The sequence below is a fragment of the Macaca mulatta genome, chromosome 3 (assembly GCF_049350105.2).
Source record: "Macaca mulatta isolate MMU2019108-1 chromosome 3, T2T-MMU8v2.0, whole genome shotgun sequence".
Classification (NCBI taxonomy): Eukaryota; Metazoa; Chordata; class Mammalia; order Primates; family Cercopithecidae; genus Macaca; species Macaca mulatta.
Genome location: NC_133408.1, coordinates 7,351,573 through 7,367,940, shown reverse-complemented (window position 1 = coordinate 7,367,940; position 16,368 = coordinate 7,351,573). Strand labels below are relative to the sequence as shown.

General features: G+C 41.5%; 1 protein-coding gene across 1 annotated transcript in view; it reads right to left on the bottom strand.

The window, feature by feature from the left end:
- The window catches only part of DSCAM (DS cell adhesion molecule), an 831,700-nt gene that overhangs the window by 89,124 nt on the left and 726,208 nt on the right, over positions 1-16,368 (bottom strand). The window contains exon 20 of the mRNA XM_028845317.2: positions 12,210-12,343. Coding sequence (XP_028701150.1) covers positions 12,210-12,343 — 134 coding nt within the window. The remainder of the gene's footprint in view (positions 1-12,209; positions 12,344-16,368) is intronic.

Sequence of the window (16,368 nt, the reverse complement as noted above, 5' to 3'; positions counted from 1 at the left end):
TGCACTAAACACTAAGAGAAGATTTAGAAACATATTCCATATCTATTGAGATAATCACGTAGTTTTTGTCTTTCCTTCTGTTTATGTGATGAATCATATTGATTGCATATGTTGAACCAACCTTGCATCTTGGGAATAAAGCCTACTTGATCAAGGTGGATAAGTGTATTAGCCCATTTTCATACTGCTATGAAGAAATATCAGAGACTGTGTAATTTATTAAGAAAAAGAAGTTTAATAGACTCACAGTTCCCCATGGCTGGGGAGGCTTTACAATCATGGCAGAAGGCAAAGGAGGAGTAAAGGCATGTCTTACATGGTGGCAGACAAGAGAGCATGTGCAGGGGAACTGCTCTTTATAAAACCATCAGAACTCATGAGACTTATTCACTATCATGAGAACAGCACAGGAAAATCCACCCCCATGATTCAATTACCTTCCACTGGTCTTTCCCATGACACATGGAGAAAATGTGAGCTACAATTCAAGAAGAGATTTGAGTGGGGACACAACCAAACCATATCAATAAGCTTTCTGACGTACTGCTGGATTCAGTTTTTCAGTATTTTGTTGAGGATTTTTGCACTGATGTTCATCAAGGATATTCACCTGAAGTTTTTTTTTTTGTCATATCTCTGCCAGATTTGGGTATCAGGATGATGCTGGCTTCATAAAATGAGTTAGGGAGGAGTCCCCCCATCCTCATTTTTTTTTTGAATAGTTTCAATAGGAATGGTATGAGCTCTTCTTTGTACATCTGGTAGAATTCAGCCATGAATCCATCTAGTCCTGGACTTTTATTGTTTGGTAGGGTACTTATTGCTGCCTCAATTTCAGAATTCATTATTGGTCTGTTCAGGGATTCAATTTCTTCCTATTTCAGTCTTGGGAAAGTGTATGTGTCCAGGAATTTATCCATTTCTTCTAGATTTTCTAGTTTATGTGCATAGAGGTGTTCATAATATTCTCTGATGGTTGTTTGTATTTCTGTGAGGCCAGTGGTAATATGCCCCCTATTTATTCTGATTGTACTTGTTTGAATCTTCTCACTTTTCTTCCTTATTAGCCTAGCTATTTTATTAGCCTATCTATTTTATTAATTTTTTTTTCAAAAAACAAGTTCCTGGATTTGTTGATCCTTTAAATGGTTTTTCATGTCTCTATCTCTTTCAGTTCAGCTCTGATTTTAGTTATTTCTTATCTTTTGCTAGCTTTGGGATTTGTTTGTTCTTGGTTCTCTAGTTCTTTTAGTTGTGATGTTAGGTTGTTAACTTGAGACCTTTCTAACTTTTTGACATGGGCATTTAGTGCTATACATTTCTCTCTTAACACCGTTTTAGCAGTGTCTCAGAGATTCTGGTACATTGTATCCTTGTTCTTATTAGTTTCAAAGAACTTCTTGATTTCTGTCTTAATGTCATTATTAATCCCCAAAGTCATTCAGGAGCAGGTCATTCAATCTCCATGTAATTTGTAGAGTTTTAAGTGAATTTCTTAATCTTGATTTTGAATTTGTGCTGTGGTCTGAGAGATTGTTCTGACTTCAGTTCTTTGGCATTTGCTGAGGAGTGTTTTACTTCTGATTAATAGGGTAAATTTTACAGTAAGTGCCATGTAGCAATGAGAAGAATGCATATTCTGTTGTTTAGGGGTGGAGAGTTCTGTAGATATCTTTCGGATCCATTTGAGTTCTGTAGATATTTATCAGATCCATCTAATTCAGGACCTGAGCTCAAGTCCTGAATATCTTCGTTAATTTCTTGTCTCAATGATCTGTCTAATATTGTCAGTGGGGTGTTAAAGTCTCCCACTGTTACTGGGTGGGAGTCTAAGCCTCTTTGATGGGCTCTAAGAACTTGCTTTATGAATCTGAGTGCTCCTGTGTTGGGTGAATATATATTTAGGACAGCTAAATCTTCTTGAATTGAACCCTTTACCATTACATAAAATATAGGATTATGTACCTTTAGGACAGTTAGATCTTTGTCTTTTTTGTTCTTTGTTGGTTGAAAGTCTGTTTTGTCAGAAACTAGGATTGCAACCCCTGCTTTCTTCTGTTTTTGATTTACTTACAGGATTTTCCTCCATCCCCTTATTTTGAACCAATGTGTTTATCTCAATTAGATGCAGAAAAGGCTCTTGATAAAATCCAACATCCATTCGTGTTAAAAACTCTCAATAAACTAGTTATTGAAGGAACATACCTCGAAATAATATGACCCATATATGACAAACCCACAGCCAACATCATACCCAATGAGCAAAAGCTGGAAGTATTTCCCTTGAAAACTGGCACAAGACAAGGATGCCCTCTCTCACCACTCCTACTCAACACAGTATTGGAAGTTCTGGCCAGGGCAATCAGGCAAGAGAAGAAATAAAAGGCATTCAAACAGGAAGAGAGGAAGTCAAACTATCCCTATTTGTAGATGGCATGATTCTATATCTAGAAAACCCCATCATCTCGGTCCAAAAGCTTCTTAAGCTGATAAACAACTTCAGTAAAGTCTCAGGATAGTGCAGAAATCACTAGCATTCCTGTCCTCCAACAACAGTCAAGCTGAGAGCCAAATCAGGAATAAACTCCCATTCACAATTACCACAAAAAGAATGAAATACCTGGGAATGCAGCTAACTAGGACGGTGAGAGATCTCTACAAGCAGAACTACAAACTACTGCTCAAATAAATCAGAGATGACACAAACAAATGGAAAAACATTTCATGCTCATGAATAGGAAAAATCAATATCTTAAAATGGCTATACTACCTAAAGCAATTTATAGATTCAATGCTATTCTCATTAAACTACCATTAACATTCTTCACAAAACTATTTTAAAATTCAGTTGGAACCAAAAAGAGCCCAAATATCCAAGGCAATCCTAAGCAAACAGAACAAAGCTAGAGGCACCATGCTACTGGACTTCAAAATATACTACAGGGCTACAGTAACCAAAATGGCATAGTTCTGGTACAAGAACAGACACATAGACCAATGGAACAGAATAAAGAACCCAGAAATAAGACTGCACATCTACAACTATCTAATCTTTCACAAACCTGACAAAAACAAGCAATGGGGAAAGGATTCCCTATTCAATAAACGGTGCTGGGATAACTAGCTAGCCATATGCAGAAGATTGAAACTGGCCCCCTTCCTTACACCATATAAAAAAATCAACTCAAGATGGATTTAAAAATGTAAATGTAAAACCTAAAGCTATAAACACCCTGAAAGACAGCCTAGGTAATACTACTATTCAGGATATAGGCATGGGCAAAGATTTCATGATGAAGACACCAAAAGCAATTTGCAACCACAACAAAAATGGACAAATGGGATCAAGTAAATGAAAGAACTTCTGTGCAGCAAAATAAATTATCAACAGAGTAAACAGCTCACAGAATGGGAAAAAAATTTTTGCAAACTATGTATCGGACAAAGGTCTAGTATTCAACCTTTATAAGAAACTTAAACAAATTTACAAGAAAAAAGCAATCCCATAAAACATGGGCAGAGGGCATGAACAGAGACTTTTCAAAAGAGAACATACAGGCAGCCAACAAGCATAGGAAAAGCTCAACATCACTGATCATCAGAGAACCGCAAATCAAAACCACGATGAGATACCATCTCACACCAGTCAAAACGACTATTATTAAAAAGTCAAAAAATAACAGATGCTGGTGAGGTTGTGGAGAAAAAGGGGTGCTTATACACTGTGGATGGGATTATAAATTAGTTCAGCCATTGTGAAAGACAGTGTGGCAACTCTGCCCAAAGACCTAAAGACAGAAATACCATTTGACCTGGCAATGCCATTACTGGGTATATACCTGAAGGAATATAAATCATTATGTTATAAAGACACATGCACACATATATTAATTGCAGCACTATTCACGATAGCAAAGATGTGAAATCAATCTAAATGTCCATCAATGATAGACTAGATAAAGAAAATGTGATAAATATATACCACAGAATACTATGCAATCATGAAAAAGAAAAAGATCATGTCCTGTGCAGAGATGGATGGAGCTGGATGCCATTATTCTTAACAAACTAACACAGAAATAGAAAAACGAATACCACATGTTCTCACTTGTATGTGGTAGCTAAATTATGAGAACATACGGACACATAGAGGGGAATAACACACAACACACACCTTTTGGAGGGTGGAGGGTGAGAGGAGGGGGAGGATCAGGAAAAACAACTAACGGATATTAGGATTAATACCTGGGTGATGAATAATCTGTAAAACAAACTCCTGTGACACAAGTTTACCTCTATAACAAACCTGCACGTTACCCCTGAACGTAAAATAAAAGTTAAAAAGTAAAGAACTGCATTCCATTAGAACCAGCCGTGAAATACAAAGATATTTCCAAGAAAGCTTCAAGAATAGACTTCTCAAGAAATTTTATAAAACCAGAATTGATTTTCATATGTCTGGGATGTTTAGATGTAGCCTTGCCTCAAAGAAACCCTTCTAGGTTTTTTTCCAGCCATATGATTCCATGACAGGATGCTGGGGCTTCAATAATGTTTGGATGATCCAAGAACATACAGAGCCTAGCATCTGCCTGCCATGTAGAAGCACTCCACAAAGGTCTCATGTACATGATTCATTACATGTGTGTAAACGGAACACACTTGTCTATTTTTAGGTTAACTTGTGGTATCTCCATAATTTTCAGATTTTCTATTATTAAAAAAAAAAAAAGAGAGAGATATTCAGCTGGGCGCGGTAGCTCATGCTTGTAATCCCAGCACTTTGGGAGGCCGAGGCGGGCAGATCACGAGGTCAGGAGATTGAGACCATCCTGGCTAACATGGTGAAACTCCGTCTCTACTAAAAATACAAAAAGTTAGCCGGGCATGGCCGTGTGCGCCTATAGTCCCAGCTACTTGGGAGGCTGAGGCAGGAGAATGGCGTGAACCCGGTAGGCAGAGCTTGCAGTGAGCCGAGATCACGCCACTGCCCTCCAGCCTGGGGAACAGAGTGAGATTCTGTCTCAAAAAAAAAAAAAAAAAGATTTACCCTTAAGTCATTTAAATAAAATGATGGAAGAATGATTTCTATGTAAGTGATTTAAAAGCACAGGCACTCGATCCAAATCCTTCTGGGATACAAAGCATCCCAAAGTACATAACACAATTTCTTGCCTTATTAAGCTACAGCTTCATTACACAATTTAACCTCTTTTAGAAGACTCACAGTCATAATCTGTAAAATTTAATTCAACACACATTTGAGGAGCATCCACTGTTTCAGCACAGTAACAGGTTTGCCAGCTTATGCTCATGTCTAACAACAACGCGAGAGATTGTGGTTATGTTAAAGTGAGGTTGAAATCAGTGCTGGGAACGCTGGGGCAGGATGGAGCTGACATCCCAGGGAAGGCAGGTAAGCATCAGGACAAAGAGCTGGGACTCTGAACTCAGCCCCCTGTGGGTTGCAGGTCCCGTCTTCCTTTGCTAACCTGCGTGGCTCTGGCCATATTGTACAGTCTTCCTTTCAGTATCGGTAAATGAAGATAACAATCACAACGCTTCCTGTGTAAGATAGTCACCAGAATTAACTGATGCAAAACAGTATTTTTTAAAAATGTGAGTCACAGGAGCAATTTAGTGGAACATGACAACCACTTTAAAAACAAAATGAAATAGAATAGAAAAAAAATCAAATGGAACAGAAAATATCAGAGGGCATCACGTGTAGTAAATGCAAGTTTGTGGTGTGCGTGTACTTTCGTAGTGTGATTATAACTTACATTTTCTATTGCAGGTCACCATAGAACAAGTTCAAAAACCATAGGTATAAAGCTTTTGGCACCCAGTGCCTAACATGTAGCCAGTGCTAAGAAATGGTGAAATAAAAATATAGCATTTAAGTTCAACTTTAAACAATAAACATTTTTACCAAAGAGGATGAGATGGAAAAGGCAAGGAGAATCCAACACACACATACACACACACACAGACACACACACACGTACACAAATGCAGACACATATGAGACATGGTATTACTTAGACACCGGATGGAAGAAGGTTAGTAAAATATGAAACTAGACAGGAGCTGCAGCTGGATTCTGGAACTCTATCTAGGTCATATTGCGAATTTTCAATGTCTTTAGGTAAAAAATGAGAAGTCATCCAAGAAATTTGCACAAAGGAATAACATGCCCAGATTCAGGATTGGAAAAATGAATTGTGACAGGGATGTGGACAGCAGACCGGGAGTTGAGCCTGGCAGTGGGAAGGCTTCTGACTTGGTTTTGGTTCCCTGGGGGAGGACCTGAAGCAAGGCAAGGGCAGTGGGTGTGAAAGGAAAGGAGATTAAGAAGACCTTGCATTGGGAGGCAGAGGCGGGCGCATCACCTGAGGTCAGGAGTTCGAGACCAGCCCGGCCAACATGGTGAAACCCTGTCTCCACTAAAACCACAAAAATTAGCCTGGCGTGGTGGTGGGCGCCTGTAATCCCAGCTACTCAGGAGGTTGAGGCAGGAGAATCGTTTGAACCTGGGAAGCAGAGGTTGCAGTGAGCCAAGATTGTGCCACTACTCCAGCCTGGCAACAGAGTGAAACTCCGTCCCAAACAAACAAACATTGCAGAGGGCTCTTGTGACATGATGTCACTTTGCTCATTTATTTCCTCTGATCATATTACCCCTTCCTGCTTCTGATTCTTCAGGTAAGATTCTTCTCTTCCTGCAAGCCAGGACTAGCTGTGTGTTCCAAGCAACCGTCTCTGGCCCGGTGTTCGAGTGACCCCCCGTCCCCATCCGCACCCCTGCACCGTGCTGTACACATCACTGCTGTGTCCTCCGTCACATCACACAGAAGGGTGACATTGTCCAGTGTTTCCTGCCTTTCCTAGAACTGCTGGGTATGGGTTTGGAGCATACGTCGTGGTTCCCTTGTGGTTAAGACATGGACCAGAATCTTATGACAGATTCTGGCCCATGATTTGTGCTGGAGCATTTACATGCCTGTGTCAGAGCCTCAGAGATTTCTTTCTCTTTGTCATGAAACCTGCCTGGGTCCTTCCTGGAGTGAAGATAACACGGCATGGACTGCCATACACTCACAATGAGCATGATCGTGAAAGAAAAATAAAACCGTTGGTTGTTGTAAATCACTGAGGATTCAGGCCTGTTTGTGATGCCCCCTAACTCAGCATCTCTTGAGTGATGTGATTCAGAACCTGGCTCAAAGCTTGGTGTAAGAGTAGTGCTCTATGTTTATTTGTGGTATAAATGAATGAATGATTAGGAGAGGAACTATAGGTAGCTCGGAGTTTCTGGTCAGAAAGCAGCAGATTTTGTTAGATCATCAGCTAAACTAGAACACAGGAAGAGAGGGAGAGACAAGTATAAATGTGTTTGTGGGCACACTGATGTGAAGTACCGGGGAGGTCTTCCTGAGTACGCAGATGGTGGTAAGTTGGAAATATAGGACTGATGGTTCTCTAAGATTGTCAGGATTAGAAATAAAAAATGTGAACTCTTTAATTTCAAATGATAGTTAAATTATAAGAGCAGATTCAATGATCCACGGAGATAGTGAAGAATATTAAAAGAGATAAAGGAAGAATATTGGAAAATGCCTACATTTAAGGGTGAGAAGCAGAGGGATGAGAAGCAACAAAGAATAAAAAACAAGATAATGGAAGCTAAGAAAAGGAGGATTTTAAAAGCAAACTGCTGTCTAGTAGTGTCACTATATGCTACAGTGACATGAAATAGGGAGGGTACTGGGAGGGAGGAATGACATTTTAATACAGCCGGGAGGTCCCTGTTTCGTGTGAAAGGGGAAGAATGAACACTGTGATGAGTATCATTGTAGATACACTTGAGCATGTTAGATGCTGCTTTCCGGATTCCACGTTATACCACTTTCCCACTCCTTGAGATTCCTGCACATTTCTGGTCCTCGGAAGTCCCCTTTCGCCCTCAGCCTGACTATGGCTTTATTCGATGCAGTCTGCAGCTGGTTGGGAGGCAAACACACACCTGTTGTCTGGGGTGGGAAGCTGTCTGGACCTGGTGAGCTACTTTGCCTCCCAGAAGACTTGTTTAATTCTAAGTTGTGGTCTACACTGTGGAGAGTTTAATTGCCCAGGTCTTCTGGGTAAGAAGAGTAGTGGTGTATTCTTACTGGTTCACTCAGTAACATTTATTGAGCACGTACTATGTATAGGAACTGAATAATATTATCATCTGAAACTGGAATAACCAATGTGAATCACAGCTCAGAAATATTTTATGCCTTCTGACTTTTAGTTTTCATTAATGAGAAGTCTGTGCTTCCTAATTTTACATTTCTAAGCTCTGTAAATGAGATTAGCATTGTGAAATAGACAATGTCTACATCATAATGCTTATTTAATGTGTATACAGTAAAAGCAGTCTGTATGTAAAATTTTTTCAGACTGCTTTTATGTAGACCGGAGCATCAGGGAGGAAATGAAGCTTGGCTGTTTCCTTCCTGAACCTTAAAAGGGCCGTCTCACGTCTTTGGACTTTCATTGCTTATAATAGATTGTTTGATCATTCAAACCATTATATATTAAAATTAATAGCCAGAATCTGCAAATTATGGGGATAAGGCTCTGAATCAAATGACTTGAGATTTTGCGGTTTGAATCTCTGATTGGGGAGTTTAATATCTCATTGCACTGCTGGACCCCCGAGGGAAGGTTCATGCTCAGTCAGCACCATCTTTAGACAACCTGTTTGCAGATTCCTTCTCAGTTACTCTAACTTGTCATCGGGCCACATGCAATGTTTCAAATTCTAATGGCTTTTTGTAAGCTAAACTGAGACAGCACCATTAAATAAATGCCTATTAGCAGACATTATATGTCACATATTAGATAAAAAAGCTCTATTTTAACAAGGTCCTTTCCCAAGAAAGGGAGATGATTTGGGATCTTGAGAGAAATTGACATCAGCGAGGAGGTTATCTGAGGGACTCTTATAAAAAGGATCAAATTACAAGGCATATTGTGTCCTGATTTATCCCCCTATGTTCTACATTCAACTATGAAATCATTTCAAATAAAAAAATTCAGATTTGAGTAAGGAAAATATCTAGAGCTCATACTGCCCTCTGCTGGTCATTCATACACATAGCCAGAAAGGCAAATACCTCAGAACACTTGACAGCATCCAGTTTACTGAAAGTCAAATTGCAGAAACTGACGGAAAAAAACAAAAAACAAAAAACAAAGAAACAAAATAAAACAAAAAACCACTCTTCTTTCCTGTACTTTAAAGTTTCTTGATCATTTCATATTTAAAACAGAATAATAGATACTCTTTGCAAATATTCACCTCTGAAGAGAAATAATTACCTCTGACCTTGACTCTCAACGATATTATTTGATGTAAAAAATAGGCCTCCTGGTCTTAAATGATGGTTAAGATAGATAGATAGGAATGTGGATATGGAGATGGAACTGTTTTTAGTTCACTTCACTTCGATGAGGGTGCTCTGGGGTTCTGGGACCTCCTTGTAACACTTTCTAGGTATCACCGCCTGGAAGAACACAGGCACCTGCTCATCATATTTCTATGTCTCTAGTCTTTTTAATATGGTCAAAAGGCAACACAGAGATACCCTGATAAAAATCTCAGCTGTTATTTCCCACCTTTTTCTGGTTGGTTTGTTCTCATTACTTTTTTTTTTTTTTTAACGGAGTCTTGCTGTGTTGCCCAGGCTGGAGTGCAGTGGTGTCATTTCGGCTCACTGCCACCTCCGCCTCCCAGGATCAAGAGTTTCTCCTGCCTCAGCCTCCTCCCAAGTACCTGGGATTACAGGCATGTGCCACCACGCCTGGCTAATTTTTGTAGTTTTTGTAGAGATGGAGTTTCATATGTTGGCCAGGCTGGTCTCAAACTCCTGGCCTCAAGTGATCCTCCTGCCTTGGCTTCCCAAAGTGCTGGGATTACAGGCGTGAGCCACCAGGACTGGCTGGCCCTCATTACTGTCCCTTTTGAGAGTGTATTGTTAAGATCCTGGGCAGGTCAAATCCCATTGTTCTGTGGGCGAAGAGACAGGAGAAATCCCGGGGAAACGCGTTTCTACCCCATCTAACAACATCTGTGTGACTTTATTTTCAGGATAGGATGTTTTTTCTTCCTTTTTTTATTGTATGTAATTCTCAGGCTGGGAGGACAGAGCCAGATACAGCCTGTATCATCCACAAAGAGGGGCTTCTTTGAGGCAAGCATCAGTCACTAAGGACTCATTTCAAATAAGCCAGGTAGGGATTTTTAGTTTACAGATAAATATCTGATTGAGAAGACAAAACGAGAGGAAGCTGCTGGTGTTTCTGTACCCTGCTAGGTGCTTTCTAGCCTGTTAGAGTCAAAACAGCAAACATGAATCCCGTAGCAAAGAGATCAATGAATGAATGAGCGAATACTAATACAGATACAATTCAAGTTCTAGTGGAAAATGAGTACGCTTTATTTCAGCAATAATTTTTGTCTCTCTTTGGTGAATACAGGGACATGTCAGTGTTAAGGAGAAAATCGGAGGCCACCCTGGGCAGGGTGGGGGGTCCTCGAAGAATTGCCACTCTGAGTAGAGGGCACAATGGCTCAGTTTTTTTTTCTGTGTCTACAGTGCTCTACATCTCTGGGCTTTGATGGTAGGATTCAGCAAGTGAGGATTAACAGCATATTGCAAACCACATAAGAAGCCCATAAAAACACTGTGGAGCCTAACTCAGACCACTTACATTTATGTATGGACTTCAAGGACAGCGTACTGCCATGAATGCATAAGCAGTAGAGCACACACCTTTTTCAGCAGACAGACGGACCTTCATGGGCCAAGGAAGCCCACACACTCTCTCGCTCACACTCACTGTTGGGGTACACCAGGCCTCAAGGGCCCCTGTGGACTCTGAGCTTGCACAAATACATCACCTTGATTATTAATCCATAAATTTGTTTGGGAATATTTTTCAGCCTTCACAAGGAAGGAGATTCCATCTCATGCTACAACATGGATGAATCTTGAGGATATCATGTCAAGTGAAACGAGCCGGTCACTAAGTAATAAATGCTGTATCATTCCACATGCATGAGGTCTCTAGAGGAGTCAAATCCAGAGACAGAAAGTAGAATGGTGGGTGCCAGGGTCTGGCTGGAGGGAGGATGGGGAATTCGTGTTTAATGGGGACAGAGTTTTGGTTTTGTAAAGTTCTGGAGATGGATGGTAGTGATGGTTTCACAACAATGTGAAGGTATTTAACACTGATAAACTCGATAATCAAAGTGGTTAAGATGGTAAGTTTTACATTATGTGTATTTTACCAGAAAATAAACAAAACCAGTGTGTATATTCACTCCACAGACGCTTAGTGAATGACTACATGTGTCAAGTTCTATACTGGAAGCTGGAGATGCAAAGATGGAAGAAACATGGCACCTGCCGCAGAAAATGTCATAATGTTTCTATGAAGACATCATCAATTTTGGTGGGTGATTTCAACATTTCTTTTTTTAATTTCCCTTTTTGATATGTTTTGGTGTGGTCTCAGAACAGTCTAATTTTATAATAATTATTCAGCAGGAATAATATGAATGATAACAAAAACCACACTTTGAAATAGTAAATAACTTTTAGTTCCTTCACAATGAACCAGGCTGACTGCTGTAACCGTAAGGGTAATAGATCTTCATGAAAATCCCTCATTTCTAGCACAATAGGGTTTTGCCTGCTATTCTTTTCCCAGTGTGAGACGGAGGAGGGAAAGAAGGGAGGGATGGGGTGGGAGGGAAGGAAGGAGGGAGGGAAGGAGTCGGAGGGAGGGAAGGCGTGAAGTGCCCGTCATGATGAGTCCAACAGTAAAATCAATAGGTGTTGTCCACTGACTATCAATTAAGGCACAATTAAGGCCTCTGGGCTTTGATTTTGATCAGGCTGCTGGCAGTTTAGTAGGAACTCACCAAATAAACAATAATTCCAGACAATTGTCCCCCTTGTCATGATTCAGGAGCGTATTTTCATATGAGGTGTAAATGAGGACTTTGCTTTGTATGTGGAGACAGCAGGGGCAAAACAAAACCACTGGAAAGACCCAAGTAGGTGGGAAACAAAGGAATGAAACTGTCCAGCACGAGCACCTGCAGCTCGTCCCTGGCAGACGCTTGAAAGGCACTTGGTTATTTGCCAACTTACTGTGGGATAGGGGTGGGAGCAGAATACAGTGTACTTTCGGATGATGCCGTTCAGCTTGAGAGGGGGAAGCCAGGACACAAAGACCATGGAGGCTGAGGCCGCCGCTGCCTTCACGCCCGCGGGAGGACCTGGAACTGGAAGAGCCGTGCGTTTAGTCACAAGGTGGGGCCTCGACTTGGGCTTGCGGGCCCACGCCTCCCAACACGACCCCACTCCATGCTCACTGTTCAGCTCTTTGAGGACGAGCGTTATAGGTTCTGCTGTGTCCCCCCAAATGCAAACGTTGAAGTCCTAACCCCCAGGACCTCAGAATGACACTGTCATTGGAGGTAGGGTCTTTACAGAGGCAATCGAGTTAAAATGAGTTTGTTAGTGTGGCCTCTAATCCAGTACTTCTGGTGTCCTTATAAAAAGGCCAGTTTTGGCACAGAGACAGACATGTATAGAGGGAAGATGATGTGAAGACACAGGGAGAAGACGGCATCTATAAGCCAAGGAGAGAAGCCCAGAACAGATGCTTGTCTCAAAGCTCTCAGAGACAACCAGCCCTGCAGACACCTTGATTCTGGACTTCTGGCCTCCAGAACTCAGAGACAGCAAATACATTCCTAATGTTGGAGTCTGTGGTTCTTTGTAGCTCTAGGACCTAATACAGTCAGTTCTAGTCCCTGTTGTCCTGGGGAGCCTTCCCAGCCCATTTCAGTGCTTGGAGACTTCCTGCCTCTGGATAACTGGACAATTAACTTCTGGATCAGTCTTATTTCTGCTGCAGTTTTCGGCTTTGAATGTACTGGGGATGAACCTTTTGGATCCTGAATTTGAGAAGCATGAGGGTGAACTACCTCAGCCATGGAGACCCCACCCTCCCTCACCCCAGTCATTTTGTAATGGCACCACTTTGGGCTCAGGAGAAATGGAAATATTGTTGATGAATAGGGATTATTGTGTCAAAGATTCACAGTATCCATGTAAGACAAACTCTCCCCTGTAAACCAGCTAAGAAGGCAGAACATGGTGGCAGCAATATTAAGCATGATTTGGGAGTAAGATTGAAGGCATGCCCCACTCCTCTTGTTCTTTTATTTTCCAGGTTGAAGAGGTGGGGGATGGGATGAGATGACCAAGACACAGAAGATGCCAAAATGTCACAGGTGCCAGTGAGAAAGGCATCAGAGCTCTTGCTTTGTTCCTCATTAACCTCACTGTCCACATGGAGGGCAAGCACATTGATGGAGGCACTGAAATTCAAGCCCATATAAGTCCCTTGCAAGCCCCTGGAGAAGGCTGTGAGTCTTTTACTGCTTTGACGGCAATGCAACTGCTCAGTAAATAGTTGTGGAGTTGAATGTGCATCTCATAATTGTCATCTTGACTCTTCTAAGTCTGCATAACAAAACCAAGAGCTCTGGTGAGAACTAACTTGGGTTGGACATAGTCACCATTTGAAAATATAAAATCTAGTTTTGGCAAGTCTTGCAGACAGTGGAAGGTCTAGAAAAGGTAACACACATAAGTGATAGATCCTGGATTAAGAAATCCCATGAGAACAAACCCCTATCAGGTGAGGGCAATGTCTAAGACATCCACAACCTAGTTCAGAGCTGCCAGGGCTCCTCCTGACAAGGGCAGAGTGAACGTTTCCTGAGGATTTTAATCCTAGTAGACACCTAGCTTAGCCAACACTCTCAGTCCTTTCCATAAAGGCCCTGGTTGGTGTTCACCACAGTGACCACTCTTGCTGGACATCTCCTCTTTAGGAGGCCAAGTAGTTTAGCACCAACCAGTTGAATGGCTGCTGAAGAGGAGTCAATTCTATTTGTTTCCAACCTGTTCGTGACAAATGTACCTGTCACGGGTAATACTGTAAGTTAATTCATTACATAAACCAATGAAATTCAAGTGCAAGAGAAAGCTGTTTCTATGACAGTTAATGGGACTGCTTTGGAAAGGCTTCCTTAGAGGTAAGTTAGAAAGAAATTAAAGAGAGAAAGAAATCAAGGAGGGAAGAACAAAAGGAATGAAGGAGGGAAGGAAGGAAGAAAGGAAGAGGGAAGAAAAAAGAAAGGAAGGAAGGAAGGAGGGAAGGAAGAAGGGAAGACAAAAGGAAGGAAGGATAAAAAAAGAAAAGAAGAAAAGAAGGAAGGAAGGAAGAAAGGAAGGAAGGAAGAAAGGAAGGAAGGAAGAAAGGAAAGAAGGAAGGAAGAAAGGAAGGAAGGAAGGAAGAAAGGAAGGAAGGAAGAAGGCTGATCTATGTTTGGTCAGGACCACTGAGAAGAATGGGACATGTGGATTTGTCTCCATTTGCAAATAGATCGTTGATAAATGGTCACATGCTCTTGAGACACCAGTTGAAAAATGCAGATGCTACACATTAAATACACAATTCATGGAGTAAAAGATGGCACAGAACTCCAATGTTTTCGCCCAAAACTTGAAGTGATCCTAAGTCATGTGATTACAGAATGATTAGGGAGTGAATACATATTTATATGTATTAAGCTAAAATGCAGCATTTCAGGTACTTCTTGGCCACTGTAAAGTTTGGCGATTCCTTGTTTCAACTGAGGATTTCCATGAGCACGCCTGTGTCACAGCCAATCAAGGGGCTTTGACTGCACCATCTAAACTCACAGTTGACTCCTCCTACATGGATTTATGATCTATCTTGCACAGTCTTTCCTTGTATGGTTACTAGAACTTTGTACAATAAAATAACAACGTAGAAGATGTGAAGAACACGGCATTTTGGAAACGTTTTCTGGATGACTGAGCTAATCTTTTCAGAGCTAGAACTTAACATTTTCGTTCTGGTTTGGACAATATCATAAAGCTTAAAGGTGTGGGCCCTGGAGCCCCACTGCTGGTTTCATGTGGCTCTACCCCTTAGTTCCATGTCCTGAGCAAGTCGATTAACTACTCTAATAATCTTTAGTTCCCTCATTTATAAATCTACAATAATTGTGTTGGCTTATGTTTTTGCTGTTAGAATTACAAGAGATACTTCATGTAAATGATTTATTTATCGTTCTCTGTAAGCGCTAAATAAGTTCTAGCTATCATCTCTAATAACCATCCTTATGTCCTTAGATTAAATGTCATTAAATGATAATAGCCTTTACTTTGTGACTCATTGGTGAATGACAAACACCAGACACTGAGAGTTGCAGAAGACAGAGATGGCAGATGATGGAGTAAAAAATGGTATATGTCTGTCTGGGACATATTTTCTTGAAACACTCTTAGTGACCACACCCATTTTGGTAATCTGAGTTTTTCTTACGAAGGTCAAAACAAGCTTGGGAAGTTTTCATGAACTCCTGGGCATCGTAGAGAAAAGTTCTGCATACAAGTTTAATTGATTGCAGTAAAGAATGTGGCCTTCAGAGAATTCTCTCTTCTACATTCCTCCAATGCACCTGGACATCCCTTCTGAGCTGTAAATGCTTCTGTGTCTCATGTGTCCAGTTGGCTGAGACGTTTCCACCAGGGGTCACACAGGCACCTTAGGCCAACATAGTCACAACAGGGCTCACCATCTTCTATCCAAACCTGCGCTTCTCTTGCCCCATCTCAGGACATGGGCTCCCCCCATCTTCTCAGTTGCAAGAACCAGAACCTGGAATTCCCTTCCCATTGTCACTTGACGAGCCCTTTGGAGGTCCACATGGATGTGACAGGTCAGCAGCTGGGCTCTCCCCCTGATTCGCTGGTGCTCCCCAACACTGAGCTCTGTTTCAGTTCCCTGAACGTGGTCTGCTTCTCCCACCCCGGGCCCTTGGGCTGCCATGATCCAGGGCCTTGGGATGCCTCTGTCTGGACTTTTCCCCACCCTCTGCCTTCTCCCTGGCAACTCCTACTCATCTCTCAGGGTCTAGCATGTGTCATTTCCTCCAGGAAGTCTTCCCAGATCACCAGCTTAGGTCAGGTCAGGGCTCCCATGTCTCTGTCAAGACTCTTCTTCATCATTGCACTTGACACAATCCACTCAGGGGTGATCTATCAACATCTGTCTCCCCCACTAGCTTGCAAACCCCACCACACCCATCCTGTTTCTCTGCATCTTTAGTTCCTGGGCCAGTATCTGGAACATACTAGATCCTCAATACATATTTTTCAAGAGTGGAAAACTGATTTCATTCGTGTCTGTGTGGTAGGCAGG